The 23,621-nt window shown below is 39.6% G+C and overlaps 1 protein-coding gene across 2 annotated transcripts in view; it reads left to right on the top strand.

The window, feature by feature from the left end:
- The window catches only part of PIEZO2 (piezo type mechanosensitive ion channel component 2), a 549,391-nt gene that overhangs the window by 481,998 nt on the left and 43,772 nt on the right, over positions 1-23,621 (top strand). The window contains exons 37-43 of one of the 2 annotated variants that reach the window (XM_023519459.1): positions 3,395-3,454; positions 8,697-8,863; positions 9,742-9,908; positions 16,360-16,527; positions 19,128-19,553; positions 20,051-20,309; positions 22,095-22,277. In XM_023519459.1, coding sequence (XP_023375227.1) covers positions 3,395-3,454; positions 8,697-8,863; positions 9,742-9,908; positions 16,360-16,527; positions 19,128-19,553; positions 20,051-20,309; positions 22,095-22,277 — 1,430 coding nt within the window. The remainder of the gene's footprint in view (positions 1-3,394; positions 3,455-8,696; positions 8,864-9,741; positions 9,909-16,359; positions 16,528-19,127; positions 19,554-20,050; positions 20,310-22,094; positions 22,278-23,621) is intronic. The other variant, XM_003800478.2, reaches the window with a different exon arrangement.

Below are 23,621 nucleotides of genomic sequence, written 5' to 3'. Positions count from 1 at the left end.
GCCTATCTATTCAGATTTTATGGCTTGCAAGGTGTAACTTATTACCTGGCATGGCCTTAGGTCTCAGTTATAATTTGATATTTTATCACCACAAAGAGTCTCCTCGGTCAGTCTTATGATCTATTATTTAACAATACTGGTCAATTGTTGTGTCTAAACTTTAAAAGGGAGGAGATATAACAAGGACTGTCTGACCTCCCCTTCTGTCATGGCCAGGAACTCAGTTTTAGGGTTTTTCTGAGATCCCTTTGGCCAAGAGGGTGTCCATTCAGTTGGGGAGGGGAGTGTAGGATCTTATTTTAGTTTACAGCTTTAAAAACACAAAATTAACACACACCTACTGGGAAGAGTCTATCAGTAAAGAGCTCTGCCTTAAGGTAACAACTGCTAACATCCCTTGTGTATGCATGCACTTTTATTTGTTTATTCTTTCGAAAGTAAGTTCATGCTCTACAAAGTACTCTTGTATTTTCATTAATATTGTGTATCATGAAGATTTCTCTAATTAAGTATTTATAAAACAAAGCCATTCTTTTTAATAGCTGTAAAATATTCTATAGTACAGAGATGCATAATTTATTCAACTATCCCATCCTTAATGGACATAAAGATTGGTTCCAGATTTGCCACAGTGAACAAAGCTGTAATAGCCTTGCACAAAATTTACGTGTAGTCAATACATGTGTACATTTAAATTCATAGCAGGCTGATCTAAGTATTTATAACTAATTAATCACAACCAGTTACAGATCTCTTTGTTACTTCTTCACTCCCACTGCTTCTCCTATTTTTACTTAAAAAATAAAAAAGTAAAAATAAACTCATGAGCTTAGGAAGAACATTCAGCTTTCCACAGAAGAAATTCCCAAAAGTGGGTGTGTGCCTCTTTTTATTTTAATAGACATTTTCCAAAAGGTTTTAGTAATTTCTACTCCTATGTATAAAACACAGGACTGGCTATTGTTCCTTTTACCTCAAAAAAGCAACAGTACACTACTGATCCTTTTATCACTTGTCTTTCTGCAGGATGATAAATGGCTTTTATTTTCATTTGAATGTAGTTGAATTCCTAATAATTGCTTAGGAGCATTTTTCCCTTATATTTTCTTGATAATTTACCTTCCACGTCTAAGAGTTGAACATTTTTATCATTTTTCTACATTATTCTATGGGTTATTTATTCTTTTCTTATTAATTTGGACTATTTGTACATGGGTCACTATAGAAATTTTCAGGCAGACTGTGTTATGGTCCATTGTTTCACTCACAAGAAACACAGTTGACAATGTCCTATCTGACTCACCGTGTAGGTTTCCACCTGCATGGCCTATGGGTGTTGCTGAGAGGGCTTCATTTGTTTCCGTCAATGTGAGTTTTACATTTCTTGATTTTTGTGTATCCATGATGACCCACATATGTAAGGCTTATTATCCTTTTTTCATGGGTTACAAATATTTGTAATTTTTTTTAATGTCAAATGGGTCTAAATTTCTCCTTGCAGTATCTAGGTTTCTATTTTGCCTAAGAACGTCTCTTCTCCCCAATATTATGCAAATGTTTTCTTACATTTCCTGCTAATTTATTCACATCATGAATTTTTTTTCACTCTACAGAGATTTAACTTGCTTACCTATAGATGAATAGACAATTATGCTGTCCCTGTTTATTGAGTTATTCTTCCTTTGTCTATTGGACTCAAACTCTTCTTTTGTCAATATTAGGCTCCTATCTTTTCCCAGGTGTATTTTTGGACTCTGTATCTTGCTCTACTCTCTGGTTGTCAAGCTCTGGGCCAGTGCCATAAACCATTGAGTCCAGTAGCCGTAGAGTTAGCTTTAATATGCAGTGAGACAAGCTCCCCTTACTACCTTTTTCCCCAAAATTATTTTTGCTATTCTCAGACATTTGTTTTTCAAAATTTTGTGACTAGTTTAAGAAGTTGTCCTCTGGTCATTTTGATACGAGCTTGTTCCCCGTGTTATGATGATTATTTCATGTGCAGGTACACAACTGTTCACTTGCAAATCAAAGACAGCAATAATCTAAAGATATTTTTTGATAAATATTTGTTCAGCACCTTTGTGGTACAAGGCATTTCTTCTAGACTTCTTCCTTATGAAGCACCTCGATTCTGTCCTTCTGAAGTGACAGTGCTGTTATAAGTGCTTTATGTATACGATAGTAGCTCATTTGAGTCTTATCATAGCCCAAGGGGAATTTATTATCCTTGCTATACAGATGAGGACATAAGGTCCCAGGGAGTGAAGCAACTTTCCTGAGTTCACACAGCCATTCATTGTAGTGGGTCTGGAACTCGTACCAGACATCTCAACTTTATAGCCTTCTGTCTTAACCAGTGGGAAAGACAAATACAGGAGGAAGAAAATCCTAATAACATAGTAACCACAAAGTTCCATACAAAGAAAAAATAAAAAGAGCAGGTCAGTTTAGCTGGTAAAGACAAGATATGAAACAGCAGCAGAAAAGGGGATAGTAAACAATAAGTTTGAGAAGACTTACTAGAGTTGGACCAGGAATGGCCTTAGGGAGGTTATCAGATATAATACTGGAAGCCCAGTTAAAGTTGGATTTTTTTCAGATAAACACTAAATAATGTTCAGCTTAAGTATAATTTGGACATAATTAATGGAACACACTAAAAAAAATTCTTGTTTACCTTAAATTCAAATTTAATTGAATATCTTGTGTTTTTATTTGCTAAATCTGACAATTTAGCCTAAAATAAGAGGATAAGAAATAAAATGGGGTGGTGCCTATGGCTCAAAGAAAAAAAAGAAAAAGAAATAAAATGAAATCCTATGATGCCATTTTAACATATGACAAATTAAAATTTGTAACATTGTCCTAAAGTTCGTTACTTCTGATAGTATGTATTGAGAGTTGGCAAACTTTTCTCTATAAACGGCCTGTTAGTAAATATTTTCAGTTTTGCTTTCCATGGAATCTCTGACCCAACTCAGATCTGCCTTTGCAGAGCCAAAGGAGCCATAGACGACACACAGACAAATGGACAAGGTTCTGTTTCGTTAAAATTTGAATGTCATGTAATTTTTACATATAAAGTAGTACTCTCCTTTACATTGTTTCCAACTATTAAAAATATAGAAACCATTCTGAACTCACAGGCTATCTGACAATAGTCAGGAGGCCATATCTGGCCTATGAGGTTTAGTTCACTCACCCTTAGTTTACATAATTCCGGAATGCAGTAAAGAGACTCTGAAAGCTATGAATTATTACACCTTTTCTCCTAGAACTCTTAAAATAGGCAGAATGTCCTAGATTTAATTATAAAATTCATTTTGATCTAGAGAAGTAGTCTTGCCATTTAATAAAAGTAACACAACTCATGTCTATTGCACATACTTGGCAGGTCCCATGGAATGGGATGACCGAGAAGAGGAACACGTCAAAAAGAAATCTGATGGACCAGGTAACAAAATACAGACAGATATGAGCCATGGCAACTTTGGAAATGACACTTGCGTGATGCAGATGGGATATAATGGAAGGCTGCCTGGAAAATAAGGAACCAAAGTATGGACTGTGATTAAATCTCATCTCTGCTGAAATTGTCAAGCAGCTCCTAAAGCAGATTTGGTCTTTATGTTTTTGGATAAAATGTTTGATTAGTGTCATTTTACAAATTCCCTTATGCAAGTCCCTAAGAAAGAAGCTTTTAGGAAGAAAATTCTAATGTCCCATGGAAGCCCTCAGAATGGAGGCACAAAGAATGCTGGTGGTTCATTTTAAAGAACACAGAAAGAATGAGTTAAGTGAAAAGTAAGCTGAATTGGGGGAAAGAGAGGCACCCTGGAAAGCTGGGGCCAGCCTTCTCATTTTAGGACGGGAAAACCAAGTCACAGTGAGTGTGTGACTTGCTCAGGATCTCGCAGCGACTGAGTGACACAGCCAGAAGTAGCACGCTTGTCTGCTACATCCCGGCCTAGTCATAGTGCCATTGTGTTTTCTCTTAGCAAGAAGAAAAAAAAGACAAAATAACATCCTCCATGTGAAATGAACTCAGTGCCACTCTCTGTCTATAAACATGCTGCTTTCCTTCCATCTCCTGCTTTCGGACCTCCTGGTATTTATCAGGGGGCTCTGTGGTCAGCCTCTCTGACTCTGGACACAAATGTTTCCAAGGCTGCCATCTGCTGGCACAAGATGAGGCTTGCATGAGATGATAAGGCTGTCTACCACTCTCTGCAAGACTGTTGCCAAACTGAATTTCCATTTCCAAATCACTAGACACGCACATATGTGGAGCTAGATATTCTACTATTGCTGCAAAGCATCAAACTAGAATAGCACCCAGCACTTCAGAGCACATCTTGTTTGCCAGGCGCTTTTCCAAGAGTGGTAGGCATATTAGCTTCTCCAACCCCCTAAAACTCCTCTTCCTCGTGTTTTAACAGATAAGGGAACTGAAGCAGATAGAGATTAACTAACTTTTCCAAGTCTATACACCCACTAAAAGAAGTCTGAATCAAGAGTTTGTGCTCTTAACCACTATTCCCCATTACCTCTGTGGTTGCATAAATAAAGTCAAAATTCAAATCCTAATTTTCCATATTATTAATAGTCTGTGATCCTTCAAGTTAATAAAGTACAAGCTATTCGTGTTCCCAGTGCATCAATTTCAGCTTCCCCATCAGGTCCACAATAGCAAAACTATGAAATAATGTTTATCTTTACCACTTCTGAGAAAGTAATCATGAATATAAGAAAAAATAAGTTGTCAAAAATATTAATGGGACCAAGTCCTTCAGCCTCCAGGAGTCAAGCTTCTCACTTATGTCTACATAAAATAGCTGGAGACTCTGTTCAAACTAGTTAGAGAAACACTTGTACATACCTTGCTCAAGATTTTTGTTATTGTTGTTATTGCAGTTTGGCCGGGGCCGGGTTTGAACCCACACCCTCAGCATATGGGGCCAGTGCCCTGCTCACTGAGCCATAGGCACCTCCCTCCTTGCTCAAGATTTTTATAAAGAGGGTGTGTAGAAAGAGATTTAGGTGATCATGCCATCTTCTGCTCAGAGATGCTCCTCTATAGCGTTGGCAGCACCTCACCGCGTGCAGCTTCAAGCAGCAGCTGTTCTCTTCTGTGCTTCTTTGTTCAACTGAGGATACTTCCTAAGCACATGTTATGTTGTGACTGTTAGGTGTGACAGTTCTACAGAAATCTGGGGCTAGCAACGATAATGACAGCATAGTCAGGAGATGCCTTCACACAGAATTTCAGATATTGCTGTTCTATCCTTGGCTATTCCTCAGGGCCTGGCTGGCCACCAGGTGGTTCGAGGCCCTTCTCATCAGATCATTTTACCATCTTTTACAGATAACCCACTTTCCTACCCAGGCATCAGCTAGCATCTCTTAAGGTTCTTGATGCTTTACTGGGTAGAGCCATTGAACTCTTCTTTGGTTCTACCAGGCCTTCTGGCCTTCGTCCAGAGCCCATAGCAGTCATAGCTAAACTTCCCTTTGATGCTTTTCGTTTTGAACAGAAGTTAGCCAGCATAGTGGTACACCTGTAGTCCCAGCTACTCCAGAGGCTGAGGCAGGAGGCTCACTGGAGCCCAGAATTCAAGGCTGCAGTGAGCTGTAACAGCACCACACTCCAGCTTAGGCATCAGAGTGAGACCCTATCTATTTTTAAAAATAAATAAAAATAACTTTAAACTGAAAGAAGTTCTTCTGCCTTCCTCCTAGGCCACTTAGTTCAGAAAGAACGTTTTTTCCATTACAAAGCCTAACTGTGAATCAGACTGTGATCTTTTAAAGTAGAGAGAGAGGATTAGGATTAGGGTGAGAATGAGTTTTTCAGAGGTCACATCTGATTATACTAGATTAGGAGTCAGCAAACAGCACCTGTACCAAGTCTGACCTGCCACCTATTTTTCTATGACTTGCTAGCCAAGAAGGATTTTAATGATTGGGGAAAAGTCAAAAGAAAAAGAGTATTTAATGACATACAAAAATTATGAAATTCAAATTTCAGAGCCCCTAAATAAAGTTTTGTTGGAAACCAGCCATGCTCATTCACATGCAGTTCATTCCTGATCTATGGCTGCCTTAACACCCACCAGTAAAGTCAAGTAGTTGCCACAGAAATACAGTACCTGTAACACCAGAAATATTTACTGTTGGGCCTGTGTAGAAAAAAGTTTGTCCACACTTGTGTGAGATCATAAAGGCTTATGCTACTGATTTTTCCCCTATTCCATAGGCCGTTTTAACTTTTTTAAACTATAAAAGTTTCAAATTCTTACCATCAATCAAAAATGCATTAAGATTTTACTGTGACCTGAAACCTGGTTTTCCTTTTTCCTTTTCTTTCTTTTTTTTTTTTTTTTAAGGCGGGAAAAGAGAGAGAATATGAATTCTTTCTTATTGATATTGGTAGATTTTTTTTAAAAAATGAGCAGCAAGTCAACTTTTAATTCATTATCATGTTCACTAAGAAGTTCCTTTATTATAGTCAGATCAAAATTTGGTGGCATGTCTGGACATGTTCCTTGTATACCAGCTGAGAAACTGTTGGTGCACACAAGGACAGGTACTATGGTATCTTCCCTTTTATTCTGATTCTTACATACTTATTTCCTTATTTATTTATTTATATTTTTTCTTGATACACAATCTCACTCTGTTGCCCAGGCTAGAGTGCTGTGACATCATCATAGCCTACAGCAACCTCAAACTTTTGGGCTCAAGCAATGCTCCTGCCTCAGCCTCCTGAGTAGCTGGGACTATAATCACCCACCACAACATCTGACTAATTTTTCTATTTTTAGTAGAGATAGGGTCTTGCTCTTGCATAAGCTGGTCTCAAACTCCTGAGCTGAAGTGATCCTCCCACCTCCTCCCAGAGTGCTATGATTACAGGCATGAGCCACCGTGCCAAACCTGATTGTTTTTAAAACTGCATATGTTTGAGATGTATAACATGCTGTTTTGATATATATACACATAGTAAAATGACTGATACACTCAAGCAAATTAACCTGTAACCTTCCATGGTTGCCTTTTTGTGTGTGTGGTAAGAGCACTTAAAGTCTACTCTCCTAGCAAATTTCCAGTGTATCATACAATATTATTGGCTGTGGCCCTGATGCTGCACATTAACTCCCACATACCTGCAAGTTTGTACCTTTGACCTACTTCTCCCCTTTCCTTTCCCCTCAGCCCTCACCCGCAGCCACTGGTCACTTCTACTCTCTGCTTCCATGAGCCTGACTGTTTCAGAGTGCACATGTGAATGAGATCAGGCTGTCTGTCTCCATGCCTGGTGGTTTCATGTAGCATAGCATCCTCTACACTAATCTATGTTGCAGTGATAGGGTTTCCCTCCAAGGCTAAATAATATTTCAAAAAGTGAGAGGACCACTGTGGAACGTCCTCAGCCCTTTATCAGTGATTAGGAGCTCATGTTTAAATCTCAGAGGGTGCTGGAGCCCTCTGTGTGCTGCATCAGGTCCCCATTACGTACATGGTGGGGATCAGAACTGAGCTCCATGCCACAGCTCTTCCAGGCTCACTAGTCACAGCCACCACAAAGGAAGAGAATTCCCCACATCCGTCAGGAATTCCCTGGCTTCTGTTGACTGGGCAGGAGTGATCCCCAGAATGCTGTATTTAGCATAGCTCAGTAGAAAAAGAGTGATGAAGACACTTCACTGGTACTTAGAGACAAACTCTTAGTCTGTACATTGAACTCTTAACAAAATAGTTTTTAGATGATTAGTTGAAATGCAAATGCAATGGAGAGCATCAGAGTCTGCCTGAATTAACAGATCGCTTCGAACAACAATTCTTTCTTAAGAAGAAAGGAAATCAGTAGAAAAGTATTAAAGGATCCTGTTGGCTGGATACTGACTATTTCTAAGTGTGTCAGTAGCAGACATATCACTAAATGGAATCTGTATTTTTAGTTAAACCTGTTACAGCTGACCCCTGAACAACATTGGGTGAGTTAGAGGTGCCAACCACCCCCCACGTTGAATGTCCAGGTGTAACTTCTGACTTTCCCCAAACTTAATTGCTGATAGCCTACTGTCAACTTGAAGCCTCACTGATGAACAGTTGATCGACATCAGCACTTATTTTGTACATTATTTGTATTATGTACTGTATTCTTACAATAAAGCTGGAGAAAAGAAAATGCTATCAAGAAAATCATGAGGAAGAAAGAATGTTTTTACTATTCATTAAGTAGAAACGGATCATCAAGGCCTTTTTCGTGGTCATCTTTACACTGAGTAACCTGAGGCAGAGGAGAAGGAGGAGGCGCTGGTCTTTCTGTCTCAAGGTGCCAGAGGAGGCAGGAGAGGCGGGCACACTCAGGGTACCTTGTATTGAAAACAGCCAAATGTAGGTGGAGCCACAGAGTCAAACCTATGCTCTTTAGCTGTGTATGGACTCTTTCTGATTGATATTTTGGCCAAATTACAAATTTTATCCTGGTTTGGTCTGGGTCCTGCCCTTGCTTGTGTGCACAGGCCCAGAGAGAGAGCTCCCTCCATGGCACAGAGTCAGGCACCCCACTCCTAACTAGGAACACGGGCCCAAGGCCAGGCTTGGCTTTGATGGAACCTCACTGCATTACACGACAGCAATGTTAATGGTATTTTGTTCCTTTGAAATCTTGTTGCTTTTCTTCCTCCTAGATAATATCATCAAGAGGATATTTAATATTTTGAAATTTACCTGGGTCCTTTTTCTGGCAACAGTGGACAGTTTTACCACTTGGCTTAACTCCATTTCAAGGGAACATATTGATATCTCTACAGTTCTGAGAATTGAAAGATGCATGCTGACCAGAGAAATTAAGAAGGTAACACTGTTGGTATAATTATTTTTGCATTCTCTTACATTAAAAAGAGACTTTAAAAGTCAATGTCTAAAACCCCAAGTAGGATAAGACAAAATCCTTTATCTAGGCAGTTATTGTATAACTTGTTTTCTTTTGTATATATGCAAATCTATTCCATGCTCAGAATTAAAATAATTAAACACTCTACAGTCTCAGTGGTTCTCAGCCTTCCTAATGCCTCCTAATGACGCAACCCTTTAATACAGTTCCTCATGTTGTGGTCCCCAACCATAAAATTATTTTCCTTGCTACTTCATAACTGTAATTTTGCTACTGTTATGAATCATAATGTAAATATCTGATATGCAGGATATATTTTCATTGTTACAAAGGGGTTGAGACCCACAGGTTGAGAACTACTGCTCTACACAAATGCCTGCTTGCACATGCATGGTCCTGTGGTGATGGCTCATTTGTTCATTCTGTCCCCTTCCCTCACTAGAATTGCAAGTGTACAGATTTGACCCTAACCTAAATAGGATTATAGTTTGAGAGTAGAAGTTTGATCTGAAAACTCTCATAAGAAAAATTAGGCTGTATGTAGAGCAGCAAAAGCTAGCCTTGTATGATTGATGATTGTATTTACAAATAATGGTTCATTTCTGGAAAAGTCACAATTTATCAAAATTATATTAGCATGTATTTCTTACTTACAAATAACTGCTAAACTTACAAATAAGTAAGAAATACCTGCTAATATTGGGAACTATGTATTAGATGCATCAACATCAGTCTCCAACCTGACTAGCTTGGCTTTCATCCCCGTTTCATCCCTGTTCCAGGTGTGCATGTAAGAGGTGTCTGTAGTGAGCACTGTGGCCATGTCTCCTTCTCCTCAGGGCAATGTTCCGACTCGGGAGAGCATCCACATGTACTATCAGAACCACATGATGAATCTTTCCAGAGAGTCAGGGCTGGATACAATTGATGAGCGTCCTGGAGCTGCTTCGGGTGCACAGACAGCCCATAGGATGGATAGTTTAGATTCACATGACAGCATCTCCAGGTATTTCACTTTCTAAACAGAGGGGGGTTTTTTGACCAGGGTAAGTGAGGTGGATGTCATCAAATATGAGAAATGAATGTATGAGGTGAAAGTTAATCAAAAACTTGCACAGATCCCCACCCTCTGCAGGCTGTCTCCTGTATAGCAAAGTGTCAGGAATGCCATCCTCACCTAGCCTGAACCACAGAAAAGCAGATTATTGACCATAAACCACAGGTATACATGTATGATTCATATGCACAGTATAGAGATTTCCAAACCGGAGGCAAGTAAGAATGATCCTTTCTGATCCCAGGATTACTATTTGCGTCAAGGGTCTCATCTTTAGTGGCTTGGCAAATGACTAATGCACAAAGTATTTTCTATACTAGGATCTTCAACCGTCTGTTGCTATCCTTGAGTTTTTCCTTTCAGAATTTTTACTTAAAATTCATAACAAAAATCCCAGAAAGCTGCCGTTAGCTCCCATCTCCCCTGAGTTTTGTGAACCTATGACTTGTTACACTAATAGTGGTCATGCATGAAGCATTCCCCAGGGGCCAGCACTAGGCACTGTGCATGGGTTACCTCATTTTATTCTTTTAGGACACTATGAGATGCTGTTGTTATCCCAGTGTTACAAAGACAAAATTCAGTTACAAAGAGGTTAAGAATATACCCAAAGTTGTACAGTTAGGAAGTATATAAAAGCAAATCTAGGATCCAAAGTCATGTGGTTCAGCTCAGAACCCCAGCTGTGGTATGCTGTCTCTCATTACCTCTTCCCACACCACGGGCCAACCTACTGCCTATGCCAGAAAAACCTAAGAATTCTCTGCATCACAGTGTTGTAGATAGCTGCTGTCAATTAGAGAGAGCTAGCTTCTGGGTTAAAGCAGAAGTCCCTGTCTTAGGAGGAAAAATTACCTTGCCTAGGGGGATTAACTAGACCAACTGAATAATTAATTATACTTTGTGGCCATCTTCATAAGTAAAGAATTATATCAAGGAGAACATTCATATGTTTATTTCTGTCATTAAACATGTTGAAAAGCACCAATTTTGTGCTAAGGCCCAGGCTTGGTTTTGAGATAGATACATAAAAGGTAATACCCTAAGAGGTCTGAGCCTGGGAGGAATTTCTGAGAAAAGGCCATTGCCTCCTAGAACACCTGTCTAGAGGAAGACAGTGGAGACTGGCAGTTTCTCACTACTGTTGTAGACAGTGCCTCAAGGCCTTAGAGTCACACTTCATAGACTGAGCAGAGCACTGATGGCCTGGAGAACTATGTGTCCTTCACGAATACTGAATGTGCTTCCAATTGAAATAGAGGAGAGAACTGAGACCATTTTATCCATACTAAACCAAAATAGATAACTGGAAATTAAAATTGCAACCTGAGAGGGTAAGGGGAGGGGGGATGTTTTACCCTGAAGTGCTATTGAACTACTGCTGAACTGCTGTGTTGAAGCTTCTCTAATTGTGCCTGTTCTTTCAGTACCAATAATGATTGATACAGATCCATGTTTATTGGTATGGAGAGATATTTTTGATGTATACATGTTTGTGTATATAGATATACAAGTATATATATACACATACATATATACATTTAGTAAAATATATATACATTTAGTGAAAACTCAAGTCTTAAAATAGTATGTATGCTAAAGCTCCATTTTCATTTTTAAATAATATATTCATTCATCCATATATCAATTTTAAATGTAGTTTTTGTACAGGTAAAACTGTACATTGATAACATATCCCTTCCTTTCTTCCCCAAATTCATGCTAGTTCTTTTGAGGGGTAATACAGAAATTACATTGTTCCTTTAATTTGAGAATAATCTTTGCTTATTTATAAGTTTATTTATCAGTTCCAAAGATACAGGTTGTTTCAGCTATTGCATATTTTTGTGAGAAGAAGAAACATTAGGACAGAAATTTTGCATGATTTCAAGGTTAAACATTTATTTTCTGACTGAGATTCCGTTTAACATGTTTTTAATTCCTGGAATAAAATAATTTATTATTAAAAAATGGCTAGGTATGGTGGCTCATGCCTATGATCCTAGCACTCTGGGAGGCCGAGGCGGGTAGATAGCTTGCACTTATGGGTTCCAGCCTGAGCAAAAAGCAAGACCCCCATCTCTACTAAAAATAGAAAAGCTGAGGCAAGAGGATCGCTTGAGCCCAAGAGTTGGAGGTTGCTGTGAGCTATGACGCCATAGCACTCTACCCCGGGCAACAGCTTGAGACTCTGCCTCAAAAAAATAAATAAATAAATAAAAATTGTGTCATGGTAATAAAACTTTGTTTCAGTCTCCTCTGCCTAAATCCAATCATTAACTTCTGAAACCATTACCAACATCAAAACATACAAAGAGAAAATTTAATCTTATCCTCCAATTGGTGAATGTTAACAGGGCCTCATTGTGTGTCTTCCTGGAAACATCCCATAATCTGCATTTTGAAAAAGATTCAGTGTTCTCCTTTGACAGACTTCACTAAAACATAAGTCATTATTTATTATTTTGTATTTTATTTTTACTTTTGAAAACCATAAGAACTATGCTACTTATAACCTGCGAACCTTCATATATCTGTCTATCCTCTACAATTCTCTCCATAACTATAGATCACTGTACTTAAACTGAATTATTCTCTTTTTAATTCATTTTAATGCTAAAAGTTAAAAGCAGGCAAATGAGAGGGGTAAGATTTGTCAGAATGCAGTGGGTGTAGGAGATGCTGACTAATGCTCCTTCCTAGTTGCAGGGTAAAGGAAGATGAGTTGGGAAATCTAAACGTTTCCAAATTCACTTTAGGAACTATTCATGACAAAATAACCATGTTTCAAAAGCCAAGGGAACAGTAAGATGAAAGAAATGCTGAGATTCTCTGCACATACCTTTTCCAAATGATGTTTCTTTCTCTCATTTATGTATTCATTTTTGCACAGCACTTACAAATGTCTTACTACCATCAGCTTTGGAGAGTGCTACTCTGCATATATCAAACATAGACTGGGTCTAATCCAAATTATGTTTTCACTTTTTCTGAATTCCAATATAAAAAGATTCAGACAGCCCTGGTGAGCTTTACAGAAAGTCATGTTCATATTCAACTGGAATTATTTCCTCCCACATAGTGAAAAATAAAGTTATATGCATGTATAGTATACAGTTTGGTCATTGTACCTTGGCATCTTTTTTCAAGAAAATATGTTGCCTCATCATGTAATTTGTAATATTTTTCAAATACTTTTTTTTTTGCCTCATTTCATAACACAGAAATTTTTTGTTACCTCCTAAACTTGGCAATCAAAAAATGTCAATAAATGGAATAACCTTTCTATTAATTTGTGATGACACAGTAATTGTAACATTTTTCAATGAAACTCTTTTGAAATTTTATAAAGCCACATATTCATTCACAGAGGAAGAACATATAAATAAAAACTTTTTCATAAAATCTCAGGGATCTTATAGGCGTATGAATATTATACATGAACCTGTCTTGAAAATAGAGACTCCAGAATCAAACTTTACAGCAATGAAATCAAAGAGAATATTTGTAAGTGAATTAAAAAGAAAGTTTTCATAAAGTGAACATATATGATTCCTCTATTAGTGACTTTTAACTGCATAACAATTGACAGCCTGTCCAGTGAAGAAATTAAATGTTATAAATCACAAAGAGGAAGAAAGACAGGTTAAAATAAAATCAAATGACTGTCTTTAAATCTGACCCAAGATTAAAAATATAAAGCCATATCCATGACCCAAAATTGTGAGGTAGAAGTTATTTAAATCCACAGATTGCTTTTTAACAAAGACTGTTGCAATATACCCCAAATTATAAAACATCAATTGATAAATAAATATGTTTACTAGTAGAAAACAGTTACCCTTAAAATTAGGTTATAATTTACTTTTTATACTTTGTTTTCTACCGTAAAGAAAGGGAAGACACAGAAGGGTCCATTTTGCTGTCAGTGAATGAGCTCACACACTGGCCCCTAGGAAGCTGGGCTGCTCAGTTCTAAAGAGCAAGTCTGTCAGCTCTTCTCTACATGGGAAATTTTACATCTCCAAACAATAGTTTGTCTACACCAAAGTCTCCAGGAAGCCATATTAATTGCTGGGAAGGTGGTAACCTTCGCTAGAGGGATTCTGCTGTGGAAACTTGTAGTCAGATTCCCGCATCATTGAGAAGGGCCTGGGAGCCATCAGCTACCACCTCCCAGCCAGGGCACACCTGCCCAGCAGCCAGTCCCCTTTAGGGCTCATGCTGTGGGATGAGTCACAAATTTTGACTTTTGGGCATACAGTAAGTAGGTGGGGTCTGGATGAGAATCTAACAAATGAGTTTGTGTTCTGTTTGACTTAACTGGAATAGTCACAATTTTCTCAAATGCAATGCAAAATGGCAAACTTATTTTTAAATAGTTGCTTCATGAAATCAGATGACATCTACTTTCCCAGGAAATAAATTAGCTTTAGCTTAAATTGCTTCAAGAAACATTAGTTACCATCTGAAGAGCATTCCTAGATATGAAGAGGGTGGTTATCATCTGAAATGTTATCTAAAAGGTTACTGTGTTTTGCGGGAGCTTGGGATGTGGGGCCACTAGGCAAGGGATGACAGCTGTCCCCTTCCCATTCACCTAAAAACTATCCTGAACTGATGGCATATTAGTCACCCTTTAGAGAATCCAATCGTGTGGAATCATGTAGTTTCTGAAGATGGGAAGAAGTAAGAGCAGAATTCCACCCAGGAATTATTGTAACAAGATAAATAGGATCTTGAGTCAGAATCATCAGTTCCCATGAAGGAGCCTGAGTAGAGCTGCTGAAGACTACACAGTGTCTTTCTGCTGCAGACTACCAAAAGTCTGTAGGGTCGCAGCTCTACAAACATGAAATACAGAAATGCAAAGTTTTCCCCCTCTCAGAAATATAAAGTTAGGGCCCCAGAAAGGGGGCTTGGTTTATCTCATGCCCAAAAGCCAGTTCCCCTCAGTGTGGGGACGAAAGCCCCGTCCTACCTGTGCTTGTCCAATGAGTTATTAGTTTATCTTATCATCATCTCATTTTGTCCGGGACTTGATGACATTTAAAGGAGTTAGGACCTTTTTTTTAAAAAGCCTCTATGTGTTGATCAGAGAGCATTTGACTGGTCCCATGCTCACCTCCCACTGTCTGCCCTGTGTCTGTGACCTGCAGAGCAGCATGGCCGCAGTGGAGCAGCCATGAGACTACAGTCCAGCACATGGGACCTGAAAAGCCCTGGAACTGATTCCTTGTTTCAATGTCTCCAGTCCCCTCCTCCCAAAGGCTGTTCCATCCAGAATGCCTTCCTCGTTTGCCTCAGGACCCCTACTGACAGCATGTAGCTATGAAGGCCAGGGAGCCTATAGGTTGCTCAGTGATGCCCATGCTCAGCCCAAGGACAGCAGGGACAGTAGCACTCAAGTTGGAGGATAAATATTCCAGTTGCTTCCCACAGAGGCTCTTTGGATCCTTTGTCCCTCTTTGGGGTTAAGCCATATGTCTGAACTGAAATCACACCTATGCCATCCCTCTGTCTGCTTCTTCCCATCAGTGTCCTCACCCAGCAGCATCTGAGTCCTGACCCTGCCATCCCTCCTCCCCAGTCACTGCTCCACTAGGTCCCAGGAGATGAAGATTTCGTCCTATGGTTTCTCTCCCTTGTGGCATCCACCAAGACCTAAAACATGATCCAGAAGAAAAAATCAGACAACATGAAAAATTAATAGACAAAATGCTCCTGCAATTGCTAGAGTTTTGTTTCTTCTTTACAGCATTTTATTTTATTTTTGATACTGGTTTATATCCAGTTGCATATCAAACCAGCATCTCTACTACACGCAAAGCATCTAGTTTGGCTTACTTGAGTATCATTCAAAAAATGAGGTGGAGAATTCAGTCTGTCGTCCTTCCTGAGTTTCCCTCTCTCATTTTGGAAACTGTATTGAAAAAAAAATCAAAATATTTTATATAAATTTTATATAGCCAGATATTTCTGCTTAAGCATTTTGGTTGATAAATGCTCTCAATGAACTCAAGATTGTGAGAGCCAAATAAAGCATGCCTTCTTAATAAAAAAAAAATTATAAAGTTATAATTATGTAAATTCTGCTTTGTGAGAGAGATATTGGGACTTGTCATAATTCTATTTCTCAGTCCCAGCCAAAGAATTCCATTTCATAATTTTTCACTTGCCAATATGTTTCTGAAAATCTAGTCCTCTTGTGTCTCCTCATTCTGCCAGACAGGCCCTTCCCTGTGCTGGAGCCCCGCTGTGGTGGTCTGTGTTGCTGGTGGTGTTGGCGTCGTGTGTGGTTTGCTGCATGGCAGTGTGTTAGTCATGTGACCTATGTGGTGTGACCTGAAGAAGCACTGGTGTTTTAATACTCTGTCTCTGTGACTGTTTGCGCTGCTAGCTGCTACACTGAAGCAACCATGCTGTTCTCAAGGCAGTCTACTCTTGATGACTTAGATGGACCAGAAACTGTTCCTAAAACCAGTGAGCGTGCTCGGCCTAGGCTCCGTAAAATGTTCAGCATGGATGTGTCCTCCTCATCAGCTGACAGTGGCAGCTTAGCATCAAGGTGCTTAACTTGTGCATGCTTTGTTCCATAATTTTATCATCATTTCCCCCTTTATGTCATTGCAAGTATAAGTTCTTGTGATGTATGTTTTTATTTCATTTTTATTTTAACAATCTGCATGACTAACAAAAGCATGATAATCACTGCCTTTTCAGAGACATCACTGTTCTCAAGACAGCATTATATAAAACTAACCACTCTTTAGTTTTTGTCTGTTAGGAGTTTCTTAAAAATCCTTGTTTATAAACATTGTCCTCCATTTTAAAAATATTTTATTCTTTATCTTTTCAAAGCCATAACTGTGTTTCCTCCATACTTTAGAGCTTAATGTGGGTAGACTTCAAAGAGGGAAATCAGGCAGGAAAGGTAGAAAACTTTTCATGACTTCATCCAAAAATATATACAGTAGAAAATGTCTAAAATGTGCTCATTTTTAGTTGATACAGAATAAATCTGTCCATGAAGTATGTACATAAGTCAGAATATATTTTATCATTGGGTTTTGAAAAGAATACTGTTTTGCAGCTTTGTAGCTTATAACTAATTTTCTTTGGAAAAATTACTTTGGTTGAATGTTCTTTCATTAAGTTCCACCCAAAAACAGTAATCATTTAGAACTGAAATTATTTACATATGATCTCAAATCTCTTTTTTTGGATTATCTTAGAATGGTCAGGAGGCATGTAGACACCATGTTGTTCTCAAGGCAGTCTACCCTTGATGACTTTGTCAAGCACAAGCTCCTGTTGTGCTTATCCTGATGTGAAAATAGCCCACATTAAAACAAGTTTTGATCACTCATAGTGGCAAGTCAGAGGGGTGCTATCTTCTTTTTGCTGGTGGCTATGGATGTTGACACATTGCTGCAGTGCACTGGAACCTGTCGGTGGTGAGCGTGCTTTGGCCATTTGGCCTCTGGCTCGTCCTCTTTGTTGAGTCTCTTCAGCTCCTGGGGGCCAGATGGGATCCCAAACCATAAGGAGTATGCTAATTGGTACAGTGATCCTAAAATTTAGACCCAGTTTGAGGCTGGCTTCAATAATCTCAAAATTTGCTGGATGATGGGTCAAATACATGATCTTCCTAGGAGGCTGTGTCTAGTTGAGATACATCTTAGTGGACATGCAGTTTAGCCTAGTACTCCATGATATACCCACTTAGGACCAAAGCCCTGGTCATATTGAATGCCTGAGCAGACATGAAGGATGCTTATAAATCTGGTTCTTCAGTCATAAGATGCCCTGAGGGCTCTGCCAAGGCTCATTCATTTGTTCATTCACTGGCACGACGACAGTGGGATCTTTGACAAGAAAAATGGGTGCACTCTGTGCATTTGAGGATCTCGGTGATTATGGAACCCAGATGCTCACCTGTGCTATTCAGATAACTGTGTGTGATTCAGAGTCTAACAAATTATATTCCTACATTCACCAGATTCAAGGCTCCAGGTAATTTTGCCGCTCTTCCTGCTGTGGCCAGATGTGTCTGGGGGCAAACGGTAATGAAAGGCAGGCTGTGAGAGTCGTGGATGTGCCTGCCTCGTTTCGTGCTTAACCTTTCTTCATGAACCTGATAGGGAGAGTTAAAAGATAAAGGAATAAAAAGGGGAGAGGAAAGACACACAAGAAAAGAACAGGATGCCAAAAGTAGGGAATGATGTTAAGACTAGAGATCCTTGATGGTAAGACTAGAGAAGCTTCTGGAAAGGGAACATTATAAGAGGAACTGGTAGAAGAAAATAAATGAAGTTGTTGGGAGCTGAAGAGAACAAGGGTACACCTTGGGGTGGAACAAGTAGCTGAAAGGGAGACGGGTCCAGGAGAGCTCATGCTGGTGAGGAGAAAGGCTGGTTCCTTGCTACGGGAAGGGGAAACTTCAGTGAGCAGTAACTGGGAACTGGGGTCATGATAGAGATGAATCAGGTATGATGCACACCAGTGAAAAAAAGGCAGAGGATGGGAAAACAAATGGTAGAGAAGAGTGACATTTTTTGTCAAGCAGGTAATTATTTATTTAATCAATCAAAAATGGCACCCACTTATGGACCTGGATGGGTCCACTGTGTAGGAAGGACAGTAAAATACATCTTGGTCAAAACCTTCTTTACACACCACCTGGGTGAAAGGCTGAAGTACAACTTGAACTTTACCCAACTGATGCAAACAATATACCCTAATTGTTTGTACCCATATGGTATTCTGAAATTAAAAATAAAGCAAAAACAAATCTTTAAAGTAGATAGAGTGGCAGGCATGCTAGGCTAAGTATATGTTGACTTGGAAATAAGCGCTGAACCCACTGCTGTGACTCTTAACACTACTTTAAAAACCTTTGCACAGGTAGATTGTGCTTCCTGAGGGCTGTGGGTCTGGCTCTGTTCTAAGCTCTGCACCATCAGCATTTGCATCAGAGAGGCTGCTGTTTGTTGTCCTAAAGGGACAAAACAGATGGAATGCAGAAAAAATGGGGTATTTCATTTGCTCTTGCACCTTGGTCTTTTTACTTGGGGGGTTTAATGGGGTCTCCTTAGAATCTGGACAGATTTGGGGGCATGTAGATGCTAAGACGTGGGCTCCATGCCCGTGCTTTTCTCCCAATAGTGAGCCCACACAGTGTACCATGCTGTATTCGCGCCAGGGGACCACAGAGACCATCGAGGAGGTTGAGGCTGAGCAGGAGGAAGAAGCAGGGAGCACAGTGCCTGAGCCCCAGGAGGTGGCCACAGAGTATGAGGTTGAGTATGAGGTGGGCACCCTGGACACTGTGGAGGTAGGCCTGACCCCTGAGGAAGAGTTGACGCAGTTCTCCACTGTGGATGGGGATGTGGAGGTGCCACCCTCCTACAGCAAGGCTGTCAGCTTTGAGCACCTGTCCTTGGGGTCCCAGGAGGACTACACATGCCAGAACCACATGGTGGTCAGCCCAGATGACAGCCGCCCAGATGACAGCCGCATGGACAAGCTGGAGTCGAGCATCTTAGCTCCCCTGACACACGAGCTGACAGCCAGCGAGCTGCTGTTGAACAAGTAAGAGCCTGGTGGGCCAGCCCTGTACCTGCGAGAAGCCACTGCTTGCACGTACACTCTAGTTTTTTATATAGAGAAAAGTTCATATATTTTTAAAATTTCACCTAGCCATGTGGAACAAACATGCAATTTCAGGATCTGTTGTACCAAAAATACAAAACAAGCTTCAGTTCTTTTTTTTTTTGCAGTTTTTGGCTGGGGCTGGGTTTGAACCTGCCACCTCTGGCATATGGGGCCAGAGCCCTCCTCCTTTAAGCCACAGGCACTGCCCAACAAGCTTCAGTTCTTACATGACCAAATTAGAGAACCAGCAAAAACTGTCAATAGACCCATGTGTTGAAATTTCTTCTCATCATGAAGTCTGATATTAAGTTGTCTGCAAAAGAAATACAGACACATCAGAAGTGGGGGTAGACCAGGAAGGATCATACTAACTTAAAGTTAGTCATTTGGAGAAATTAAAGACAACTATATCATCTTCTTGTTTATTTGAACAGAATGTTTCGTGACGATGAGCTTGAAGAATCAGAGAAATTCTACACAGAACAGCCACGGTTCCTGCTGCTATTCTACGCCATGTACAACACTCTAGTGGCCCGCTCGGAGATGGTGTGCTACTTCGTGATCATCCTCAACCACATGGTGTCAGCCTCCGTGATCACCCTGCTGCTGCCCATCCTCATCTTCCTCTGGGCCATGCTGTCTGTGCCCAGGCCCAGCCGCAGGTTCTGGATGATGGCCATTGTCTACACAGAGGTAGGTGGGCCTTGGGCACAACTTCCATGTGTGTGGCTCAGGGCATCATTCTGCAGGAGGCAGAGCACCTCCACCCTCCTCTGTACCTTCTCTCCAGACAACCCTGGCCTGACCAGCAGATCGTTTCATGGAGCATTCAGTTCCATGGGAATTCTTAGCACCAAGAGTTATCTAGTGCTCACAATCTCATGTGTGTGTATCTTTTCACACTTCACACCTCACACTGGGCAGGTGCTAGGATCCTTCCTATCTAACACAGAAACAGCGCCGAAGAGATGACGTAATTGAGCCAAATTACTTAACTGACAAGTGAGGGGAAGCTTTTGAAGCCTTGTTGCCTGACCTACAGTATTAACCACTAAGACAGGAGCAGTCTTATTACACAAGGCCGGCATACTGCCTGGCTCCACAACGGATTCAGTGAATGGCCGCTGACGTTGGCAATGTGGTAAAGCACTTTGAATATAGTTTGATGCAGTGTGTGTAGTTTCCATTGTAAAACCTAAAAGTTGGTTTTCATATGTCACAATATAAACTGCTACAAGCACCCACTTAAAATCTAAAATATAGACAGTAGCTTGGATAACTATCCTCATCACACCTGAGAGGGGCACATGCAGCTCTCCCAGTCACAAAGACCTGCTCCTCTTTCCTGCCTAGTAAACATGGAGAAGATTGCAAATTCTTGTGAAAACCACCATGGGAGTAAAAGAGAAGCTCTGTGGACTTTGTACCATGGGCTGCCACTGTGCCTTCTGCTTTCAAGTTTGCACAGACAGTAGCTTTCTTCCTTGATTCACAAGGAAAGGTTTTCACTTTCAGCAGTGCTGTAATTGCTTCTTAAATGCCACTGCTCATGACTGACGTACAGCTGAAGCCTAGAAATTCAACAGTTAAAACAAAGTAAGTCATTTCACATATCCAAAGTACAGATAATATGTGTCGTATCTCCATAATGAAAATGAAAGATATAAAGCCAAATGTGTATCTATTACATTAATTGGCCTGTCCAAAATAATGTTCCTAATCGTACTTCTATTATATCACTCCATGACGTCATAACTAACTCCCGTTAGAGGGTGGGCACCCATCCATTACAGCTCTGTGTGCATGTGTCTGTCAGATGCCCTTTCTTACCTGGGGGTGAGATAAGAGGAGGAACCAAGAATGTAGAAAAGAGAACAAGAACTACTTGTAGAGTTTTCAACTTAAAAATAAAATGTTCCTGGTTAAGTTGGGGCTCTCCATTTTCTCTGTCACATTAAGTAGTGAAATAAATGGGAAATTAAGTTGGTGTTAATTCACTCTACAATTTGTGCTCTCTGCCAAAAGCTGAAAGCTATACTACAGTGAAAACTGTATACATCAAAGCCACATCACTTGCTCCTAAAGGCTGTAAATTAAATAAATATATATAAATATATGTATATGTTTCCATTCAGGTTTGTCCTAATTACTATGTTTTAACAGCTGAATAATTACATAAATATCTAATTAAAATAGTATAAACACAAAATAGGTGAAGTGAGCAGTCATCTGTGTTGTGTCCCATGAATCTGACTGGCCTTCTTAGATCTGTACTGAAGACACTTGCCATTGCTCTTATTGTAACCCCCACTTTGTGAGGGTGTTACCATTGTTATTCCACATCATTATGTGTGTTCCTACCATCAAACTGTGAAATGAGTATTCTTTTCTTAATTTTTATATTGCTATTTCTCTTATATAGGCAAATCTTTTCCTAAAATGAGGGGTAATTTTTTTATTTCTATCATCTGTGTATAGGTGGCAATTGTTGTCAAGTATTTCTTCCAATTTGGATTCTTTCCCTGGAATAAGCAATGGGAATTGTACAAAGATAAACCTTACCACCCTGCTAATATCATAGGAGTGGAAAAGAAAGAAGGTTATGTTCTCTATGACCTCATTCAACTCCTGGCTCTGTTCTTCCACCGGTCAATTTTGAAGGTAGTGTATGTTAACAGTTAATCATCTGAAGTTGATAACTGCAGCCCCTGTAATATTCCTGAAGAACCCAAACGTTAGAATTGGCACTGAGGCCGGGGGCAAGTGGGTGATATCTACTTGTATGGTCTTTTTTTGTAAAAAAAAAAAAAACGGAAAATGAAAAGTTTATGTTCATTTAGTGGACATTTTTTCCAGCACTTCTTGTGCTCAGTAATGGAACTTATAATAAATCTGGGAGAATATGTCCCCATATTTTCATCCTGGGTTGAACATGTCATAATTAGTCTGCCCTTGTGGATAATTACTTGCTTGAATGATGTGGTGTGCAATATCTTAATGCCTGATGCACTAAATTCTACCCCTAGTTTAAGCCAGATTCAGAGAGCTACAATTTGGGGTGGACCACATTGCCTCCTTTTTTTTTTTTTTAATTTTCTTTGCCACACTTTGCCACACTTGATAGAGTGCTTTGGCTCACAGCAACCTCAAATTCTTAGACTCAAGTGACCCTCCTGCCTCAGCCTCCTGAGCAGCTGGGACTACAGGCACCTGCCACACCACCTAGGTATTTTTAGAGACAGGCTGGTCTGGAACTCCTTGCTCAGGCTGGTCTGGAACTCCTGAGCTTAGGCAGTCCACCTGCCTCAGCCTCCCAGAGAGCATATTGCCTCTTGTCTCCATCCCAGCTTCTACCTAATTTCTTCTAGTAGAATTGCTTTTTATTAGGTAGTTTCTTATCATGAAACCATTAGCTTTGGTTAAGAGACCACGTATTAAATAGCCTGGTGACACCAAGAGCCGTGGTTCCTTGAGCTTATTGTTAAGGAATCCATTCCTTACACTGCTGAAATAAGACCTTTGCACAGGGCACTCCTGCCTCAGATTCAGAATCCCTTATTGTTTTTATGTGCAACTTTGTGGGTTTTTTCTTACCACACACTGTAAATTATAAACTAAGCCATTAAATATGCCATTCAATTCTAGTAAATAGAAATTATTGCATAGTTGGTTTTATGTATTAATGTATCTCTTGTCACAACCTTTCTTCCTTCTCATCTTGTCTTCATTTATAAAATGTTTCAAGTTGATTTTATCAAGTAGTATCTTTCTTATTCCTGATCCTTTTTAGAACAGGACTTGGCATAGAATACATACATTGAATTTTTAAAAATAATACATTTATAAATAAATACTTAAGAACACTCTATCAATTAAATGGCTTTGCCAGTTGACACAGAACTGACAGATTATTCTTTTTTTTTTAATTTTTTTATTAGATCATAATTGTGTACAATAATTCTATCATAGGATACAGTGTGTTGCTTCCATATACAGTTTGAAAAA

Source organism: Otolemur garnettii, unplaced genomic scaffold, assembly GCF_000181295.1.
Source record: "Otolemur garnettii isolate 467f Iridium unplaced genomic scaffold, OtoGar3 scaffold00176, whole genome shotgun sequence".
In the NCBI taxonomy this organism is placed as follows: Eukaryota; Metazoa; Chordata; class Mammalia; order Primates; family Galagidae; genus Otolemur; species Otolemur garnettii.
Note: the sequence above shows the minus strand (reverse complement) of the source record. Positions and strands in the feature narration are given on the sequence as shown.